The 23,949-nt window shown below is 34.8% G+C and overlaps 1 protein-coding gene across 2 annotated transcripts in view; it reads right to left on the reverse strand.

Moving 5' to 3' along the window:
• The window catches only part of EDIL3 (EGF-like repeats and discoidin I-like domains 3), a 448,834-nt gene that overhangs the window by 292,546 nt on the left and 132,339 nt on the right, over nucleotides 1–23,949 (reverse strand). For both annotated transcript variants that reach the window (XM_011944229.1, XM_011944228.1), the window contains exon 2: nucleotides 17,995–18,123. In XM_011944229.1, the coding sequence (XP_011799619.1) occupies nucleotides 17,995–18,123 (129 nt within the window). The remainder of the gene's footprint in view (nucleotides 1–17,994; nucleotides 18,124–23,949) is intronic.

The following is a 23,949-nucleotide window of genomic DNA, read 5'->3' on the forward strand; positions in this document are numbered from 1 at the left end:
TAAACATATATAGTTTCTATAACTATATGTAGTTATATAAATCAGATTTTCCTTCTTGGGGTAAGAAGGAAACAATATAATTATTATAAAGACAATGGTTGCTCTAAAGACCATTAGATTGTCTCATGAAAAATTAAATCTGGGATTTTTAAGCTAACTCAGAAAACATGAAACTATGATTTATTAATTAAGTAGATTCATTTAAATAGAACCACAAAATGTACTTTTAATATTTAGTAGTGATATAGTTTACATGGGTTTTACAATGTATTTATACAGTGAATCATTTTAACAGCGATTAGTGGTGCATTTGTGAGTCTCTCATTTTAGAAAGAGGTATAAATGAGAAAAATAACAAAAAAAGAATGGAAGCTTTGGGTTCATTTTTTGCCACTGAGTAAGAAAACTAAAACTAAACTGAACAAAAGCACATATTTTATAAAAGTAAGCCAGAGTACTGGGAAGCTGGAAAGAAATATGACTCGAGTAGCCTACATTCATATCCCAGCTGTTATTAAAGAGTCTTTGAGAACATAATCAGGACAAATTCTCTTACTTAAAGGAAGTAGTAAATATCTTTAAGTTAGGTGATTTGATATCACAAGGGGACTTACAATTCAATATTTTTGTGTATCTATTCAATTGTCCTTAAATATCCTTTGTTTATTAAATGTGCCCTTCCTCCCTATCCAAACCTATACCATCCTTGTTGACTGAATTCAAGTTTCACCACCTTCAACTCCTTAATATTTATTTCAGTCTCCAGATATTCCCTTCTACCCCCACTACCTTTTAAACTATAACCTAAAGCCAGTTCTAAACAGAATGGTACATAATATTTTCCAGCCTTGTTTCCCAAGCCGGACATTATTCTTCCTTAGAGGACAAATGTTTTAATTTTGCGCAGTGTATATAATTGGTCCTGAGTAAATATTTTTGGAAAGCTGTCCAATTTTAAATTGAGAAAATTTAAAATTTAAAGTCCCCGTAAGTAAATTTAATGACTGTTTTTACTCTTTTTCTTTTTAGCTTTGTAAAATGAGGATTGAAAAGTAAACCTAAGAAAATTCATGGGCAAATAAAAAGAAGAAACTTGTAAGGGATAAAGCAGATCAAAAGTTAATATAAATGATTTCTCAGATTTATCTATTTTCAATAAAATTAATACATTCATAATCTTTTTGAAAATTTAATATAGGAAAGGGGGAATCATTAATTCTACAACGAGAATGCTGTTTAATGTCACTAGAGAAGCCATGAAGCCGAGGTTACCAGCTCACTAGATATGAATTTCAGATGGTCACAGCATCCACGTTATTTTGTTTCACAGCACCTGACAGCAGGAAGCTGATACTCTCAGGCTCCTTTATGTTCTATGGATTTCTGCTTTATTTATGTGTGGGAGACTACTCACTTCAACCTCAATTCATTTCCATAAGTCTGGACAAATGAGCTAATCTAACAAGCAAATCTGTTAAAACCAAAAGAACAAAAAACTAAAAAGTAATGAATAGATCAGCAATACTGGCACAAATCTCAGTGACAGTATCCACTTAAGAAAACCACAGAATCATTGCACATAAAATGTTAATGCTGGACAAGACCTAATGATTAAGAGTGTTGGCAAAAAAATCTATTGGTACAATGGGTTAAGGTTTGCATTAGAAAATAGAAGTATATTTATTAAATCACCTAAATTACCAACTAAAAACTCACCACAAGCAGAATTTTGAAGTAAATTCATTTAACATCAGAATACATACACATATGTATAAAATAATTAAATATGTACTTATGATATAGTAAATGAAAAGAAGATTATATAATATATACTGAATAATAGTTTATTTAATGGATATGGCATAATTTGTTTAACTAAGTCTTTAGTGAATAATAATAGGATGAATTCCAGGATTTCTGTCTTATAAAGGAGGTTTCAGTGAATAATCAGATTTCATTTGAATCATGGTAGAAACAAAGAAAATAAATTACCTAATACTTTTATTAAATAAAGTCCATAATCCTAAACACAATGTATAACACTTGCTTTCTGTAAGCGAGATTTTTAAAAGATCCTCTTTGATGCCATCAGCCTATTTTTTTAAAAAGGACTATGCTTCTTAAATATATTGGATGATATTATATTTCTTCCATTTTCCTGTGAATGCTACTCTCTTGCTTTAAGAAAGTTACCATTAACAGAGATACAGTAAAACTTCCAATGTCCAATGTCCAAGTAGCACAAAACACAGAGACAAACAAATGACTGATCCATGTGCCTGGCAGATGCAGCCTTAGACCAATTACTGGTTTCCCTGCCCATCATCCCATCTCAGCAGAGATGACTAGGGTTGAACACTGAATATTCTGTGTCTTCTGAGATATAAATAATATGAAATTTCAATGCTTTTAAAAAATACATGGTGATGAATTTAAAGACAGAAAATTACTTCATGGTAGAATCTTGGCAAACAGTGTGTGTGTGTGTGTGTGTGTGTGTGTGTGTGTGTGCCACAATCAAGTATTTCATATGGTTACAGTTATTTCAAACATGACTTTTTACCATTTTAATATCTGTGAGGTCTTTTAGTAAAATATCATTCCCTTTTCATTCCTTATATTCCAAAATACTTCAGAAATTTTACGATGGCTTTGAAATGATATGTTCCCAAAATATAGATTCACATATTTGGCTTAATTAAAATATATTTTGAAATTCAAAAGATGAAGGGGGAAGAAAAAAAAACAGTCGGCAGGTCTAACTTGAAGAAAGATGAGATATTTCTGTGAAATTCTTACACGTCTTTTCGGTCAGGGGAATTATCTTTTTCATGTAGTTTTAACATCGCAAGGACACTGACAATAAAAGATAAAACACAATTTCTGTTTGCTTACATAGAGCTAATCTAATGTGCTACTGCCTTATGTAACAGTGAGTTAATGACTGCTTTAGAGGATTTTTTTTTTCCTGTTACAATAGGAGCTAATATTAAAGGTTTTCTTTTCATAATCATTAGGACCTTCTTTAAAGGAAAATAGTGTATCCACATTCAGGTGTTAATCATGTGACACTGACAATGTAATTTTCCTATCTGCAAAACTTGTCTTCCTAGGCTAAATTTCTCCTTAACTGGAATGTCTTTAAAGAACTCAACTGATAAAAAAGTAGACAGGTCTAACTTTAAAGCAATGAAATTGAATAAAGGTGCAGGGCTATTCAGGGAGGGCCCATACCACATTTTTCTTATCTTTTAAAATATTTTCAAGTTCTGAATGCAAACTATTAATTTCTAATTTCTACCCTTCTAACAGGCCCAATCTGCCTACCAAAAAATCCATATATCTTTCAAAACTTCTAGAGGCAGAGAACTCAAAATCTCACCAAGGAACATGTCACATCTCTCTCTCAGAGCTGCCTCTAGAAAACAATGGATTAATGAGGCCCATTATTTGAGACGACAGTCATTCAAATATTTAAAAGCTATTGTAATTATTTTCTTAACTGAGATAAATATCCCTACTTAATTTTACAAATCATAGTATATACACCCTGGTCATCATTTTTGTTGACCTACTCTTGATAAACTCAAATTTGATGACACATTTTAAAATATAGTAAAAAGAATGGAAACAGTACTCCAGATGTGATCTAACTAGCACAAAATACAATGGTGTTATTATCTGTCTTGTTTAAGCTGCTTTATAACAACCAGCAATCCAACACTGTAAAGAATTAATTTCCTTTCCTTCCCTCCTTCAGCTATATCTTAAGGACCAATTCCTAGAGCACTGGGAACTGGTAATCTTATCTTCGTCCTGCCTAAAGGCAAGATTAGTCAGAGGAGGTCATGCTTGGGGTTGAGTCAAGGGAGAATATAACTGGCATGCAAACAATGTCAAATGTATCTTTGCAATGGGAAAGAATTGCAAAATTTTGAAACAAAGAAAAGCCTTAAAGATATACTTTCAATCTTTCACTTTCTCTCTAGCAAAGAATCTATTTTGCATATATTTCACATGTAGTTGATTAAAGTCCACAGACAGGAAAACCAAACATTTGTTCTAATGGAAACAATTTCCTTAGTGTCCAAGACTAAGTGTCCATCCAGCAGAATCTAAATATTTTGTAGCTTCTCATGAAATTTTCCATGTCAACTGACATTTCTAGTTGTAGATGTTTCTACTGGAAACCAGCTTTAAAACTTTACAGTTGTTTCTTCCAATAACTAATTTCTGGTTAGAAATTCTAGATTAAAAGTTAGCATCAATTTCGGTCAATGAGCCACATTCAGCCCTTTCCAAATCAACTACCTATTAGACCAAGTCCTATCGAAAATAAAATAATTAATGTCGAAAAATAAATTTATCTTGGAGGCAGGATAAAAACATAATAGAAAAATTTAAACAACTTATTCCTCAAAAGCCTGAGGTAGTACTTAAATGTTGTTCAGATAAGAGCTTTGTGTTTTTATAATGATTACACGCTTCAATAATAAATTTTCAAGACAAGTTATAGAGTCTTATTTCCGGGATAATTTTGGAAATAACATTGAAGACTGTACTTTGGTTCAAGAAGATGAATAGAGGCTCTATATCGAGGGTCTCCAACTCCCCTGGGGCATGAACACGTGCTGGTCCGCGGCCTGTTACAAATCCGGCTGCACAACAGGAAATGAGCCTGAGCCCCGCCTCTTGCCAGATCAGCAGCAGTATTAGATTCTCATAGGAGCAGGAATCCTATTGTGAACTGCATATGCGGGTTATCTAGGGTGTGGCCTCCTTAATCTAATGCCTGATGATCTGAGGTGGAACACTTTCATCCTGAAACTACTCCTCCACCGCCGCTCCGTGGAAAAAATTGTTTTCCACGAAACTGGTTCCTGGTGCCCAAAAGGTGGGGGACCACTGCCCTATAGAATACAGATCCACATTACCGTCCTGGTCTTGCTCCCAATCCTCCCCATAAACACCTTATAACCTGAGCAACCACTAATGCTAATTCTTCTAGAAAGTTTCCCCATGTCTATTTTTTTTTTTTTTGCTTTCTATCATTCTATATTTGCTTAAAATGTTCCAATATAGTAATTTCTACAGATTAAATAAATTTCCATCTCAGCTCATCTCAAAAGCCACCACAAACATAAAATCTGATTCCTAGGACAGGAAGTGATCTTTCCTCACTTGATACCCATAGCACTTTGTTCCCCTCTTATGATAATTATTTTCTGCATTGTATAATGATTACTGATGTGCCTGTCTTACCCTTTCTTAAATTTAAGTATTTAGAAGGCTGAGCCTTTATCATCAGGTCATAGAGAAAGGGTAGATCACAAGCTCTCCATGAAGTCTCAATACACATTTGTTAAATGGAGGATCCTAATGTTCTTTCTTCCCTGTGATTCTATCTTTATGCAAAGTCACAAAGAGCTTATTGCTGATCTATCATATCCAAGAAACTAATATTAATGTACTGTCATAAATTCCAACTTGGTATTTATTATACCTTTACAGGATTCCCATTTTGCAATCTTATAAAGGAAAAAATCAATTCATAACTTATTTGCTCTAAGCATAAGGAAAGCTATATTCCTAAAGGACTGATTCCTAATTATGCAAGCATTACTTACATTACTCATAAATTTCATATAATAAAACATAGGGTTATTTTTTCCCATATGAAATGAGGTGATTTGTCAAATTATGTTGAAGGAAAGAAAGTGTTTGAAAAATTAAAAGCTGACAGCTAAATTGCCCCCAGTTTGTGTATTCATGCACAAACAGAAAAAAAAAAAAAAAAAAAAAACCTGACATAAAAATAATAAGTCAGTACTTATTGGACATTTCAATAATTTTGTTAATAACTAAAATGATGAAAGAATAGTCTGAGGCTTAGATGTTTGATTTCTGCATGTAGCTTTAAAATAGTATATAAGGTTTAATTATTTATATCACTTAATTAGTAACTCCTGGGTGGCACTTATGAGGCAGACACTGTTTAAAGATCCTTACACGTATTGAATCATTTAATTTACACAAAGGCCCTTTGACATTGGTACTCTTACCCCAATTTTACAGATGAGGAAACTAAGGTGGAGAGAGATTAAGTAACTTGCTCAAAGTCACAGACTTAGCAAATGGAAGTACCAAGATTTCAACTCAGCCTGGCTAGCTTCTTAACCACACCCCCATGATGCAGTCCTTTAAAGAATGTGTTCCTTCAGATGTTTACACACTACAGAATGCCAGTAGAGCATGCTCAGCATGTAATAAACACTGGAATTAGAAGTATTATTTTTGGCTGGGTGGGGTGGCTCATGCCTGTAATCTCAACATTTGGGGAGGCTGAGGTGGGTGGATTGCTTGAGCCTAGAAGTTCAAGACCAGCCTGGGCGACATGGCAAAACCCTGTCTCTACACAAAGTACAAAAATTAACCAGGCTTGGTGGAGTGTACCTGTAGTCCCAGCTACTTGGGAGGCTGAGGTGGGAGGATCACTTGAGCCTGGGACATTGAGGCTGCAGTGAGCCATGATTGCATCATTGCACTCCAACATGGGTGACAGAGACCCCATCTCCAAAAACAACAACAACAACAAACTTCCAAACCAACAAAAAGAAATATTATTATTTCTTTGGATTTGAAAGTATTACTTCCCATATGTGTAACAGGCACAGCTTAATTTGAACATAAGCACTGCAATGTGCAAAAAGCACGGGACAAAATTGTAGGTTTAACACTTGTTCTTCCACTGAGCAGGAATCAATGACCTTGGTCTATTCATTACATTTATCACAGAATCCCCTTCCTGTTTAACACTGACATTGACATTAGCTCACTTGTTTATTTACAGGTTATTTTACGTGTGTATGTGTGTGTGTGTGTGTGTGTGTGTGTGTGTGTAAATGAATGGTGCACTCTGAAAATACAGGCAAAATTAAAGGGAAATGGATGAGGAAAAAAGTCTTTGTCTTTGGCAAGACAGTGACTGATAAACTGCATAAAAAGACTATCTACCCACACACTTCAATGTTTATCACCGGATGTGCTAATAACCAGCAGAGCTCATTGAGAAGGGAGCTTTACTACAGTAGTTCTGGGACAGGAAAGCATTGTGGAAAGTAACACAGCTGGACCTCCATATTTAAGAAGTAATGAAATCTAACCTTGCAAGCCAGAGGCTGTTCTGTGATGCACTCCAATTTATCTATTGTCTGAAGAGCCAAAGTCATTGGTTAAAAGACAGCTAAGCTGACACACACAGAATATGTCTTGTTCTTGAAAATGTTTGAGCTCCTTGTGTAGATGAGTCACAATAACGAGTTCTGTATCTAATGGCTCCCTGTGATTTGGATGAAGCATTCTGGTCTCATTTCACAACGAAACCTTAGCTGATAAAGACATTGTGGGGTTATATGAATACATTGTATTAAAAAGGTGTTAATTCTTTTTTGAAATTTGCTATATTTTCCAAGGATTAGTACTTAAGAAAACAAATATCCTTACTGGGTTCTATCTTCAGCTGAGAGACTGAAATTTTGCCCTCCCTATTTTTCTTTCCAGGCCTTGATTAAAATAAAAAGAAGATAACAATGAATATTGATTGTTGTCTATTTTAAATCATAGCTTGATTAATTTTATACTTTCAAATGCCAAAATTAAATATAATCTGGAAATGATTCAGCCCAATTCTACTCTCATTATATGACTCATTTAGAAATTGTTAACCCTGTACTTTAAGCAATATGGATTATGGGATTTTCTTCACATAAATACTTTGATATATGTTAAACAATAAGTTGTCTTACAGTACAAAGTCACCTTGAGGTGTCACCTAGTTTTCCTATGGCTCCAGGGAATGTGGCCAAACAAAACTCCACAAACAATGACATCTATTTTAAGCTCTTTGACAAAGAATTCATGCCTCTATTTCATCTCAGTAACCCTTATGCTTTATTCTAGCAATTCCTCATATCAAACAGCATGATTCTAGCACACAGGAGGTACCAATAAGATTTGTATTAGATGCTACAGGAGTCTGTAATATTTTCAAGAAATTAATCCAACCTAGCAAAACACTTAAGTATTTATTTACTTATTTAGTTAGTTTGAAGCAGCCTCTCTCTGTTGTCAGGATGGAGGGCAGTGGCATGATCCCAGCTCACTGCAACCTCCGCCTCCCAGGTTCAAGCGATTCTCATTTCAGCCTCCTGCTTAGCTGGGATTACAGATGTGCACCACCACGCCTGCCTAATTTTTTATTTTTTTATTATTATTTTTTTTTTTAGTAGAGAAAAGGTTTTACCATGTTGGCCAGGCTGGTCTTAAAACCCTGAACTCAAGTGACCCACCCACCTTGGTCTCCCAAAGTGCTGGGATTACAGGCATGAGCCACCGCTCCAGGCCAAAACACTTATTTTCAATGAATTCTTAAAGTGTCCTATCTTTTTCTTCATTCCATCTTCTGTGTTAATAGTAGTATGGGGAGAGATGAGAGCAAAGGCTGTGTCATTCATCCATTAGCACTTTACTTTCCATTAGAGTAGTATTAGTCATTTTTCCATTTCCTAGCTTTATTTAACCTTCTTAAGCTTTCTTTTTCCACTCACCCTAAGCCTGTTCCATACTTTAGATCAGGGATCCTACCAGTCTGTGGCCTGTTAGGAACCAGGCTACACAGCAAGAGATGGGCAGCAGGTGAACAAGTATTACTGCATGAGCTCTGCCTCCTTTCAGATCAGCAACAGCATTAAATTCTCCTAAGAACACAACTCTGTTGTGAACTGCATATGCAAGGGATGTAGGTTGCATGCTCCTTATGATAATCTAATGCCAACCCATCTTCTGTGGAAAAATTGTCTTCCATGAAACCCAGTCCCTGGTACCAAAGAGGTTGGGGACTGCTGCTGCAGATGCTCTAAAATATTATTTAAGCTTTGTATAATTGAATGTCTACTCCTTCTCTTATTGGGCTTGCTTTTAGAGAATGTCCCTTTCATTATAGTTTTTATTAACTAAACTCTTCTTTATATATGCCTACTTCTGGTTTACCCTTTTTAAATGTTTTATGGCCTACTACAGTAATCAAATGTTTGAATGAAAATTAAAGGAGATATAATCACATTATTTTTAAAATACATTGGATAGGATAACAATCTCTTCTTTTCCTCTTCATGTGTATTTTTCTTCTTCTATTATACAAATCAAATAACTCCAAATCTATATTACTATGAATAAGTGTGCATAAGTATATTAAGCTTCCTCTTCATTATAAATCTATCATGATAAACTGTTTAGCCTTTTCTATACAATCCTTAGAATATTAAAAGTTTTCAAAAAACTCTTATCCCTACCATTTACCTTTAAGAATTTAGTCTAAAGACACAATGGCAAATATACACAAAATTTAGTTATAAAGCACTCTATCAAATTCTTCATAATAGAGGAAATTAGCATACTACTTAAATGTCCACAAGTAGGGGCTCATTAAATAAATGATAATAAATGATAGAATGTTTTCTTGCTATTTAAAACATTTCAGGAAACAATTTTTAATTAAATGGAAAGATAATTTTATATCCTTATGTGAAAAAACTAAAAGTGACTATCAAGAAATATGAACTGTGTAGTGTAAGTTCTATGCACACATATGTATACACATAAACACAAACATGTACATAATTTTATGTAAAAAATCAAATTGCTATCATTCTTTATATGACTGTATATAGCTTTAGGTAGGTACAAAAAAAAACAGATACAGATAAGTGATTAAAAAAAGGACTGAAAGTGTATATAACCTAATATTATGATACATTTTGTTTGCTTCTTTTATTTTGTATGTTCTAAAGTTTACATATATATATATGTATATATATATGTAACTTTTGTAAAGAAAAAATTCAATAAATGTTGTGTAAAATATAAACTAAAGGACAGTGGTTTAAATGATATACATCAATATCTTAATGGGTCATTGTCTTTTCTTACAAATAAAAGTTTTACCACAAACTGGCTTTTGTCCTTTGACTGGACTAGAATGGCTTTCGGTACTCAATAATATCTAAGGTTCTTTGATGTTACACGTTTTTTTCTCTCTGAAAGTTAATATATAATTGTTACAGCTTGGAATTGCAAACTAACAAATTCTATTCATTGTCATTATTAATAAAGCAGAAATATTTTTACATCAATAAGCTAATGAATTTATATAGTATGTTACAGAATGTTTACACATATAAACCATAATTACTTTTCTATAATATACCCAAAATTAGTACAAAAACTTTCCCTTAATTATCTGTCATCTTAACTTACAATTATATTTGTTTGTATGAACTTATATTTAACCTTTCTTATTATTAGAAAAGTAAGGAGACATAACTGTGAAAATAAATCCCTTTGACCCTAGTTGACTGGAAAATTTCTTAGCAATCATCTATTGGCTAGCAGTTTTAGAGAAAGTATTTTCGTCCATGAAACATAGCTCTCATTATGATAATTTCTAGAAAAATGGATTCAATCATGAGTCTAAGAAGTAATCTTAAGAAGAGGGGAAAATGAACCACCCTGACAACTACTCACAGTTTCATCTACTATGTGAAAAATTTAACTGAAATTTACCAAACCCCTCATTTGGTAACCAAAGTCTCGAAATCTAAAATAACCCTACACCACCCAAGAGAGCTACTTAAGGCTCGCTAACTTTGTGATATTTCATGAACACTAACAAGAAGTCTTTCAAACAGCGTCAGACTCTATTATACTACTCGATATTCTGACACTGATTGCCTTCTGAAAGATAAACATGAATATGGCTATTCATAGAGTGAAATGTACAGTCAACTTCTAGTTTTTTAAAAAATGTGTATGACAGTCTCTATTTTCTGGGGTAAATATATTCAATTTTTCATAATAAAATGAAAGCTGAGGAACAGATCATTAGTGACAATATAGGGGGGTAACAAATTTAATAGAATCTGAATTTGTATTAGGAAAGGGATATCATTACCAAAGGGAAATAAGTTTCTGTGGAATATGATAGGTAGGAGAGGATAGAAGATAAAACAGAATAAAATGAAATAACTTTTCCTGAATATATATATATTTTTTACATGATATGCCATATATATATATATACACACACACACACACACACACACACGGAAATGAGAAGCCTGGCCAGAAGTCGATATAATTACAGAGAAGATAAAAAGAAATTATAAATAAAATGATATACAGTACTATTATCCTGTACTGACCTACTCTCAATAATACACATACATTTAATTTTTTCCAAGTGATGATGAATGTTATATTACTACCACATTCCAATGTTTATATTCTTTGTTTTGTCTGACCATTTTAACAATATTTTACACATATTTATGACAAAGACTATTTTTTAACTGCTATATCCTCAGTGACAGGAGGAGTGGCACATAGCTGAGACTCAAATATTTGACAGATGAATGAGTAAGCAAATAAATAGACAAATGTTTGTTTTAGCCATTTAATTATTTTTCTACAAATTCTTCTATGTGCCACTCAGTCAAGCTCTTTCTCCACAATGCCAGCAAAACTGATCTTCCGTAAAGCAACAAGATCATCCATAAATCACATGGAATTGAAGTAAATGCTTATCTTGCTTAACTGCTCCACAGTACTTGACATTGCTGATTATCCACTTCTTGAGACATTGTTAATCCTGAACTTACTGTGCACCACACTTTCCTGGTTTTCCTTCTACCTGACTACTCTCTCTAGCTGCTTTACAGATTTCACTTTCTCTACTTACCACTTAAATATTGACGGCCCTCTTACCGGTTTGCATTTCAAAGTCCTCTATTCTTTCCCATGTCTAGCTCTTCTATTCTTTGCTATTACCCTGTTTCTAGGCAGACTCATCCATTCCGTAAGCTTCAATAACCATCTATATAATTACGACTTCTACATCGATGCTTGACTTCTTAGATAATGTCTATCAAATTTGTCAAATTCAATATGTGAAATACTGCACTCTCTTTCTGCCTCCCAATCCTGTGTATTGTCATTTACAATATCTCAGTAAATGATACCCAGTTGCTCAGGCCAGAAACTGGGGATGCCTTTCTTTACTCTTAGTTTCTCGCAAACTCTTTTTCTTCATACCCCACAAATAACCAATACTTGTCTAGGGTATCGTCTAAATACTCAGTGACTCTCTCCTCTTCATCCCGTTAGTTACCACACTGACCCAAGCTAAGATCATGTCTAGCCTCATCTGCTGCAATTGCCTTCAAATTGTTCCCCTGCTGTGTTTTGCTGTACTTTGTTTTCATGTTGCACTAACAGAAATACAAATTATCTCTGTTGTTCTTAGTAAAAAGTCAATTTTTCTTAAACCACTGTACCAAACTCTAGCGTATCTGCCACTTGTCACCATCCTCAGAGTCAGTGCTGGCCACCATGTCCCTTCTCTCTAAGTTTTAGACACATTTAACTTCTTTCAGTTCATGACATTACATATATTTTTAATCTCCTGGTTATTATACACACTATTTTCTCTGTCTGGAATAGGTTTTGTTGTTTGTTGTTGTTGTTTTGAGTCTGCAACAGATTGAAATTATTTTTTAGATTTATGTCTAGATGTTACTTTTACAGGTTGGCATGCATTCCTTTACACTTAGCTTAAAGCAGGGTATCTGCTTTATATTTTTATGGCTCCATGTATTTGTATCACAACACGTCACAACATATCTATATATCTATCTATCATCTATTTTTCTATTTTCTATTATCTATCTATCTATCTCTTCCTGTCTATATGTCTGTCTGTCTATGTATCTCATCCTCTAAACAGTAACTTGTTTATCATTGCTCCTACACCATTCAGGTAACAACTACTTAGCAAACATTCAATAAATGTTTATTTAAAAATAAAAACTAAGATTTAATTTTTTTAAAAAGGTCACTTATTTTTTCCCTTTGATTACATTAATATACTATGTATTTGAGTTGTAAAAGTTTATACTTGTTACTAATGGATTGTTCTGATAACGCACACAGGAGAATTATGCCACAGAACTTGTACAATTTAAAAATTCTCAAGATTTCCATTTGTGAACTGTGTAACATATACTGATAGGCCAGGCAATGTGGCTCACGCCTGTAATCCCAGCACTTGGGGAGCCAAGGTGGTTGGATCACCTGAGGTCAGAAGATCAGGAGTTCGAGACCAGTCTGGCCACCACGGCGAAACCCTGTCTCTACTAAAAAAAATATATAAAAATTAGCTGGGAATGGTGACACGTGCCTGTAATCCCATCTACTTGGGAGGCTAAGGCAGGAGAATCCCTTGAACCCAGAAGGTGGAGGATGCAGTGAACCAAGATCATGGCATTGCTCTCCAGGCTGGGTGACAGAGCGAGATTCCATCTCTCTCTCTCTCTCTCTCTCTCTTTCTATATATATATATATGTCACCTCTTGGGTTCAAGTGATTCTCCCGCCTCACCATCCCTAGTAGCTGAAACTACAAGCACCTGCCATCACGCCTGGCTAATTTTTGTATATTTGGTAAAGACAGGGTTTCACTATGTTGACCAGGCTGGTCTCTCTCTCTCTCTCTCTCTGTGTATATAATATATAATATAACATATATTATATAATTATTATATATGTTATATTATATATATTTTATATAAAATAGATGGTAGATATATAGATATGTTGTGATGTGTTGTGATACAAGTTCACAAATATAATTATAATATATTTATATAGTATAACATGTTATATAAATATGCAAAATATATATTTTATACATATAAAATATATAATATATATTTGTGTGTGTGTGTGTGTGTGTGTGTATAGAGAGAGAGGGCGAGAGAGATAATACAAAATTTCTGCATGAAATGCATGTGTCATAATACAGCTCCCAATTACACAGTGCCATCCAGGAATGTGAGTGAGTAAGTGGGAAGCAATTTGGGGCTTAGCCACATGGTGGTCTGTCCACAAATCCTCTGGAGAGGGAGGCAACATTCAGTGCACATCTGTGCAAACAGTGGTTAATCTGGCTAATGTCTTCAAATTTAAGAATTTAAAACAAGGGCTTTTTCTTTGCTTTGTTTGAAGAGAAGTTTTCCTACTGCCATTTTCAGATATCAGAAGGGAATCTTAATAACTCTAAGAGGCTAAGCATATTGAGTTGTGTAGGTGTGTATGCGTGATAGCTGTGTGTGGGGATACAGAGAAGTAAAGAGAAAGCGAGAATGTAGTATACAGAAATATCAAAAAAATGTCCAAAGAAAAGCAATGTTGTCTAGTGAATGAAGTTCACAAATCTGAGAAAGTCAATTTTGCCAAACAATCCCACATAACACAGGAATGTAAGTGATTGTGTGTACTGATTGCAAATGTTGTTAAGTGTTTTGTACTTATCTGATATTATATGTTTTGTGAGGGAAGAATAAAAGTACAAAATTGGATGAGGATCTCTTGAAATAAGTATCAATAACCTGAAACAAAGCTACTGCAAAGTAGTAAGGTTTGAAGTAAAATCATGAAATGTTTTCCTCTAAGCATGCATTTGAAATTCTCCTTTCCAGATGAACTGCAATGAAGAGTATATGTCTGACTGAAGAACAAGCTAGGTAAAAATAATTTTAAAAACTGGGATCAAAAAACACTTTTTCTAAGCAAATATAAATGAGAGTATTTTCTTTCCTTTGGAAATTAAAAATAAAAAGATTTAGAATTTCATAATATGTATGGCTCAAAATTCATACGGTCCGAAATGGATAAAAGAAACCTTAGAAACATCTCTATCTTTGTGGTAACTAATATGTAAGGAAAAATACAGACTAGTGACAGCACAAATATTTTTTGCCTTTTAAGATATTACCTCAAAATACCCACATGTGTTTTTTGTTTGTTTGTTTTTTAAATTCTCATACACTCTTTCCTGCATTGGTACTAGATAACAACAGCAGAACAAGAACAAAAAAGCCTTGGACAAGCCGTTTATTTTTATTTTTATTTATTTATTTATTTGAGATGGAGTCTCTCTCTGTCGCCTAGGCTGGAATGAAGTGGCGCAATCTCAGCTCACTGCAACCTCCACCTCCTGGGTTCAAGTGATTCTCCTGCCTCAGCCTCTCTAGTAGCTAGGACTACAGAACCTGTCATCACACCCTGTTAATTTCTGTATATTTGGTAGAGACAGGGTTTCACTATGTTGGCCAGGCTGGTCTCAAACTCATGAGCTCGTGATCCACCGGCCTCGGCCTTCCAAAGTGCTGGGATTACCAGCGTGAGCCACCACAACCAGCCTTTTATTTTTTTTCTAAACAAAAATGCAGGATGGTCTTTAGTAATCTAATGCTTGAACTACTTGATCCCAATAATTAGTTTTAAAACTATGAAAAACCCCAAGGTAAGCTAGATATTAAAGGCATTATTACAAAGTATTACTATTCAATCAATGTTTAGTGCACCTTTCATATGCGAGAAAGTATGAAGGTGAGAAAAAGCAGTAGAAAGACAAGTAGGATAATGTTTCTGTCATAAATAGGTATCTAACTTGAAATTTGTGCTTGATTTCTCATTATTTTCTGATCTTTTATAAAAATTATTTCATAATATAGGAAAGTTGTACTTCAGAGACTGTGAACACTTAAAGTGTTCAATTTTAGGAAAGTTGTTTCCTAGTATTTTAATGTTAGAACACCAGTACATGAAAATAGAATTGGTGTAACTAATATCCTATACTAAATGATCAAGCAAATACAAACTAAATATACTTCTTCCAAGACCTCCTAAATACAGCTCAGAGAATAATAGGGTTGTGAGAAACATATAATTAAAAAATATAGCTTAAAATAATACAGTATAACTATCCAATTTCTGAATATCAGAGATGTATACTAATACATAGTAATGAATCTGAGTTTTAATTTAATTCTATAAGCATTTGATTTCCCAAAGTCACACTGAACTAGGTGGAATATGGCAGCGTGCTTAGTTTTTAAAGTGTTGCTGCCTATAGTATCAGTCTTTGGACAAAATGGCGAATGTTCAATTAATAACTAAAAGTATAGCCCAAAAGTATACAAGTGTTTACTTTAAAATTCTGCTGGCCAGGCACGGTGGTTCACGCCTGTAACCCCAGCACTTTGGGAGGCTGAGGCAGGCAGATCATGAGGTCAGGAAATCAAGATCATCCTGGCTAACGTGGTGAAACCCCGTCTGTACAAAAAATACAAAAAGAAATTAGCCACGCGTGGTGGTGGGCACCTATAGCCCCAGGTACTCGGGAGACTGAGGCAGGAGAATGGCTTGAACTCAGGGGACCGAGCTTGCAGTGAGCTGAGATGGCGCCACCGCACTCCAGCCTGGGCGACAGAGCGAGACTCCATCTCAACAACAACAACAACAAAAATTCTTCTAAGATACTGATTTCTTAATCTTTTACCTACATTTGTTTCTCTGATTCCAGATTTGGATCTTTCTAATGGTGCCAAAAATATTACATACTATTATACAAATCGAAGGCACTGCCAATTTGGAATTGTTGGGCTTAAAATACAACACTAAAATTTTGTTCTATTCATACATTTCTGCTAGGGGTATTTATGACTCTAATTTTCTTCAGATATACAGACTTTCCTAAGGATATGATTCTCACATTAAACTCTGAAACTCAAATGTACATATTTGAAGCCTGGGTCAAAGTGGTTACAACAGTTTTATTTCGATGGCACTGTGTCAAACCTCCTAAAATATCAGTGAGTTAATAAAAGTCTTAAAAGAGAATTATCTTTGAAGATGAATTAAATGAACAAAGTACTTTTCAGCAATAATATAATTAACTTCTTTGGATAACATATATTCATAATGCAAATAAAATTAAGAAAAATTCATTTAAAAAATAAAACACACTACAATCCAGTAACTAATGGCCAGAGATGGTAAATTAATGGCTTTATTTAATTATTCTTTCTTTCATTCAACCAATAGTTGCTGGATTTTTATTATGCATAAGGTATTAAATTAGGTGCACTGGGTACAATGATAGGTAATTCAAGCTGATCCCTGGATGCTATTACTTTTCTTTTTCAAAACTATTTCCCCAAAGCCATTGAAGTGTCCTGTTTCTCTAAGGTTTATGCTGGTTAACAAATATTTGATCCAAAACATGTTTGGTTTCCTATGATGAACAGATATATTCCATCTTGTACTCTTCTTGGTACTAATGTGAAAAATATATACTTTTTTCAAACTTACTTGTGGTATTAACTTTGAAAATCATTTCTCTCTTTAGTCAGAGAGAAAATCTCTGCACAAGTTTACATGATGTTAAATTATTTTAAAGTATAGCTATTTCCTTAAAGGGGACTATCTGGAATTACAGAAATTACTCTAAATCCATAAGTATACATATTTTGCAGACTTTTTAAAAAACTATTTTAATATAACCATGACACATTAATTCTTGCAGAGCAAATTTTTGAGAAAACTTTGAAGAGCACTGCATCTGTAATATCCTCTTCTTTATATGCTTAGAAATATCAAATACATTTATCACCTAAGAAAAGTAATGATTAGAACAGCTACAAAATGCTGATGGATGTTAGATGTCCCTAAAAGCATCCTGTTTTATTTACAGTGATAATTTAACTTGAATAAATTGACTTTGGAGTTATGTATTTTATTTGAGAATAAAATGTTAAATTTATATTAATATTAGAAATATGAGAAATGTTATATTTATATATTATTTGTAGTGTCTTTAAATTTAGTGTTAATTACTAAAAATATTTTAAAACTTAAAGAACACAATATAATTTCAATATAAACTGGAAATGATAAAACGAGAATCCTACACAAAAGTAAACTAATTAGAAACATACAGCAATTTTACACCTAATCTCCATAATGCACCACAGCCAAACTGCCAGTTATTCATGGAAACAAAAAGATAACTACTGAAATGCTTAAATTTTGCACTTACCAACCTCCACAACACTAGAACAGTTGGGGTCTGTGAAGCCATCTGGGCACTCACAGGAAAAGGAACCATCAGCCAATCCTGGCAAACAGATACCTCCATTTTCACATGGATTGGGATCACAAATATCACCTAAGGCATTAAAAAAAAAAAAAACAGAAATTGACATTTTTTTTTCTTCTTAGGCATTGAAACATACTAGTTAACTTTGCTATGGATGTTCCCTTGGCAAAGTCAAAAGTCAGGGTAATATTAAGATTCACACATAAGATCTGCAAGACTCATTTAAAACCATGTACTCAAAAAAAAAAAATACTATGTAACATGGTAAAAATTGAACTGCATAATTCAAACACTGCCTCTGAAAGCTATTGGTTCAGTTTGGAGTTCCTTCAAAATATGTAAAGAGAATGCTGTCTAATTGGTTAATAAATACTGACCCAAATATCTGTAATAGACTGGTGTCATTAATTACTCTGATAAATACCTTCTTTAGTTCCATACAGTTTATTCTTTAACTCTTTAAAGGACAGGATTTATTTCTGGATCCCTAGAATCTGGGCTTGTCCATGTGACTTGCTTTGGCCAGTAGGTCATTAACAGACTTGAAGACAACAGAGATTTGAAAAGCACTTGAAGATACCTACTTCCTCTCTTGGAGTGCTGTGATCGCCATGTGAATGACTTCAGGCTAGCTTGCTTGAGATGGGTGAAAGAAATGTGGAAGGATAAGAGAGAAACTGCTACAGAGAAATAAGTTATGACATACATAATGGAAACCCCACAATGTGTGGCCTTGGCTATGGCAATGGGTGGTAGACAGTATCAGGAAAAGCAGTCATGGCCACGAAAAGCTAGAAAAATGGCTACCCATTTTATGTAGCGAGTAACAATTGATAAAGCTGTCATCTGAGGTAACTGGGGAAGTAGAAAATGTATGCGATTAACTTTTCATATGAGTAAGGAGATTTCCAGGCAGACTATTAAAGCATCATTGGCTCTTACTGCCTGCATATGATAAGGTGCTACAATAAAGAGATGAGCTAAATAAAGGACCAGTCCTTCTGAAAAGTAAAGGGAAGTAGTATACAAGGACCAGGACTTGTGTTAGAAAACACAATTGTTTCTAAACTCCCACTTCTTAAAGTGGTAAATTATCGAATGCCAGAAAGACATGGCCCGACATAAATATCAAATCAAGGATGTGGCTATAAACATCCGTGTGAAAACATTTCAAATAATTCAGACGGAGCCTGAAAGATCTTCTCAGCTAAATAAAAGGGCTTCCAGAAACCTTAAGGATTGTCCCTGAGAAGACTGACATACTCAAAGTAGCACTGATCAAGTCTGGAGTAAAAAAGCAGACTTCAGACAGAATCATGGGTGTGGCTCTATTGCACAGAGGATTTGAATCAGATGCACAAAAACGCATACAGTTTTACAGGGAGCTTTGTAGGTGAAAGTGCCACCTCCTGGACTCAATGAGTATGGGATTTTTCAAAATAAAAAAGCATCTGGGCACCAACTTCCTACTAGATTGTATTTCTTAGTTACGTTATTCTCTGTAAGGTTTTTCACATGAGAATTATTTAATCTCTTCTCCAGATGAAGCACTTTAAAAATATTTGAAAAATGAAAACTCAGGTTATGATTTCTGTCAAATATAAACCAAGTCATTAGCCACACTAAGATGATAGACTAAAAGCGTACATAAGCACTGGAGCAGATCTTAGAAAAGAGAGTCATAAAATGAATGAATGAAGGTTTGGGGAATACCAAAGAATTTAGCATGGCTAGACCATGGAGTATTTAATCTGGAATGGCTAAGAAAGTATAAATATGTTAGATCAGGGAAGATTAAAAAGTGACATTGTAATTTTTAAGATAAGGAATCAATGAGAGTGTTTAACATTTTTAACATGTATTTTAAAGTTTGGACATGGTCAGATCTAAATTAAGAAGACAATCCTGGCAGCATTTTGAATGGGCTGGTTGATGACTGATAAAGATACTTCAGTAGACTTGCTATCATTTATATACCTATCATCTATCTATCTATCTATCTATCTATCTATCTATCTATCTATCCATCCATCCATCCATCCATTTATCCATCCACACATATAGCTAGCTAGCTATCCTTCCATTTGTCTATCAATTTGTCTATCTGTCCTTCTATTCCTTGAGTACCTACTGCATAGTAGACACTGAGGTAAGTGTGGTATATATCAAACTAAATAACAGACTATGGAGCTTAGTGGGAGAGATAAAAATGCAGGAACAATTGCAATTATACTACACAGTAGTAACACCTGCAATTGGTATACATGATCCAAACTGTGGGACCAGTGGAGATTTTTAAGAAGATTCAGTGCTATCAGGTGATGAAGAGGAGAGAGCATATGCTTACTATTACAGGCAAAGAGAATAACACACTTAAAGGTGAAAGATGTCTCATTCCAGGAAGTTCAGGTAGATCACTGTAGCTAGAATATAAATATGTATGAGAAATAGAAAATGATGAGGTCCAAAAGGTAGGAAGGCCATATGAATCAAGGTCTTTTATGTTGTGCCAACAATTTTGGAGTTTATCTTTAAGCACTGGAAAATTATAAAAGAAATTGAAATACGGGAAAGTATATCACCACATTTGTGCTTTGGGACAATCACTAAGGCAGCAATGTGTTGAATCAGATGGAGGAGGTTGGGCTGAGGGAAAAAGGGAAATGCATTTATTGTTTGAAGTAGTCTCAAAAAAAAAATGATGAAGATTCTCTTGAGCCTTCATAGAAGTGGCTACAGACAGGGAAATCAAAGTAGGCATCATTTAATATCAAATCTAGTTAGTAAATACTAGGTAATGAAACAAGAATAAAAGTTCCCCCAAATTAAGACCCATCCACCTATGTGGAGTAATCAATGTAAGCACACAGTCTCATATTTACATATTTACCTAAAAATAAGAACCCTTCTTTCAGATCTTACTCTGTCTTATAACCAAGTTCTTGCATCAGGTAGTAACTGAGGTAGGCCTACAGTCCTGATATACCCAGGGCCAAAGGAGGTCCCTTCGATTATCCCATCATTATGTAGAGTGCCTTAAGAATCCTTTCTGGTGCCTTAAGAAACCTTTCATGGCACTTGTGCTGCCCTTTCTAGATGATAATCCTAAATCGAGTCAATTTTCTACCAGGCATGTGTGGGCCAGTCCTATCAAGCTTCTGTGGTCAAAATGAGAGAGGACTATTTGTTCAAGTCTCATTATATCTTAGAGATGCCAACTGTTGTTTAGCTGACATGTTTTTCTCTCTTATCCTTATAATTTTTGTTCTTTTTGGCTTATGGAAACACATTTCTAATACATTATAAAATTTTCATCTTATTTTCTTCATTAACATACTATCTTTTGAAAGGGAGAAAAGAGGTAATAGATTGGAGAAACATGTACAAGGTAGAATCAAGACAACAATTTGACCAAATTGATCCAGGGATTGATCAAGAAATTTCGGTTGATTTCCAGAGCTCTTGCCTGTATGATTCAGTAGCCATCCTTTATAAGGAAGTATAATGGATTTAGTTTTAGAGGTATTATTGTATTTGAAAAGTCTGCAGAAGATCTAAAATGAAAACATCCTATTAAGCTATTATATAAGTAGTTGTAGAATTAAAGAGTCTCTGCTTAAACATGGGTTGCTAAGTATGAACGTTAATACTACATTTCACTGAGTGTATTAAGGGAATGCAGGGGAACGGCGTGGAGGGGATGAGAGCAGAGAGAAATGAAGACAGGAGAGGTCCTTAGGCACACCAACAAGTAAGTGAGGAAAAGATATAAGATTCTTCGTTAAAAGAAAGAAGGTAATGCTTGGCCCATTGTACCCCGGTATAAATGTTCAGTTTATTAAACTGGGGTCTACCACGTCAAAGTCTTCCTGAAATTAATAAGGGTCCCACATGTAACTGTGTTGGGTGGACAGTGGCAACAAAAATCAAAGTTTTGATCTTGGACAAAGTAGAGGATAAACAACAAACATAATTAGGGTTACTATAGATTTTGTTTAAAATCTGTTTCTCTTTACATAATCATTAGTAGCATGCTTTTATCAGATGGCATCTGATCAAGGAGATGCTAAGATGAAGATAAGAGTGTAACAAGTTTATTGAGAAGTAATGTCTGCGAATGACAAAATGAGGAGGAAGCAGAAACGAGCAGGAAAAGCTTCAACTTGCGACACAAGTATGACACCAATAAAGATAAATGGAAGACATGAGGGTGCAGATGGTCGGAGCAGGATTGACCACGGAGAGCCTCAGTCTATAATGCAGATCTGAGAAAGTCTTAGCCAATTACACAGGGAGCTCCAGAGCAAAGATTATTGTTGGAAGGATTTCCCCTAGGTGAGGAATGACAGGCACTAGGGCAATCCAGGTAGATTGAGGGTCTAAGGTTCAAGTAGGTCCTGAAAGTTCTGCAGGAGACTGCCAGCTTACTACATACTTGCAGTTGGATAGCACATTCTTTCTTAAAGAAGGATTAGAGTCGTACACCTCCATGGGTACCCACAATCCCCTCTCACCTCAAATATGTCCTGATTTGAATGAGTTATATGGTTACTTAGGTCAAAACTATAACATCTCAGGCTATTTCCTCTATACAGCCATAATCCCAGCGGTTAGTACAGATGTGGGTTGATAACTTAAGTGAAAACAAACTCTCTCGGCTAGAATTTCACATCTAATTAAAATACACAATATGGACTTCTGATCCTCTGTAATGTCAGTTTATCCAAGGTAGTAGCACCTCAGGTAAGAAATTCTGACTAAAATGCAATAGGTTCTCAGCCTTTAAATCAACAATTTCTTCTGTTTGTTTCCCAGTGGATATGTTGGTAGAGTTTGTTTGTTTGTTTGTTTGTTTTTTGAGATGGAGTCTTGCTCTGTGCAGTCGCGTCATCTTGGTTCACTGCAAGCTCCGCCTCCCGGGTTCAAGCCATTCTCCTGCGTCAGCCTCCTGAGTAGCTGGGACTACAGGCACCCGCCACCACGCCCGGCTAATTTTTTATATTTTTAGTAGAGACGGGGTTTCACTGTGTTAGCCAGGATGGTCTTGATCTCCTGACCTTGTGATCCACCCACCTCGGCCTCCCAAAGTGCTGAGATTACAGGCGTGAGCCACTGCGCCCGGCCTGGTGAAGTCTTTTAAAACTGCAATGACAACCAGTAGAAGAGGTTAGCTTAAGGAAAGGAAAACAGGGCAATATAAGATTTCATAGTTCTTTATCCTACTGTGAGCAGGCTCCTAAAATATACTTCTGCATATTCTAATGTGTGTAGCATTATACCTTGATGTTTCTTGGCCGGCTGGCCTCACCTGCTTTAGATTAGGACAGATGTGTTTAGTTTCATTCTAACCATGTTTTATGGTTCCATCTGCAGTTTATGGCAGATTCAGGCAAATTAAGCTGATGCCGATTTGCCTTTTGGCAACAGAATAAAGCAATTATTTTTCCCAGGGGTAAGAAATCATTGCAGGCTAAATTTAACTTACTGTTTGCCTGCTATTTCCACCCACTCTCTAGAGTTCTGATAGGACTGCATGATTCTGCATGAAATCAATGTTGGCTTCATTCTTCTCACTGACCTCCTACCTGTTGCCTGTCACCTCATGTTCAAGGTGATTTAGGGACTATCTTATTTTACTTCATTACCCATTGCAATCCATGACCTTTTAACCTCAACAGCAAAGTGTGTTAGCACCTATAAAATACTATTTGGTACTGCAGAAGACAATGGTTAAAAAAACCTAAAAGCCTAAAATAGGTACCTTTATGATTGTGCTCGTGCATTTTCTGTGAGCTTAGTGTATAATTATACAACTTCTCTTGCCATGCAAAGAAGAAAATTCTCTATTGGTACTACTGAGAATCAGGTAGAAAGGACAGCTGATTTTGTTCACGG

The sequence above is a fragment of the Colobus angolensis genome, unplaced genomic scaffold, assembly GCF_000951035.1.
Source record: "Colobus angolensis palliatus isolate OR3802 unplaced genomic scaffold, Cang.pa_1.0 Scaffold23, whole genome shotgun sequence".
Classification (NCBI taxonomy): domain Eukaryota; kingdom Metazoa; phylum Chordata; class Mammalia; order Primates; family Cercopithecidae; genus Colobus; species Colobus angolensis.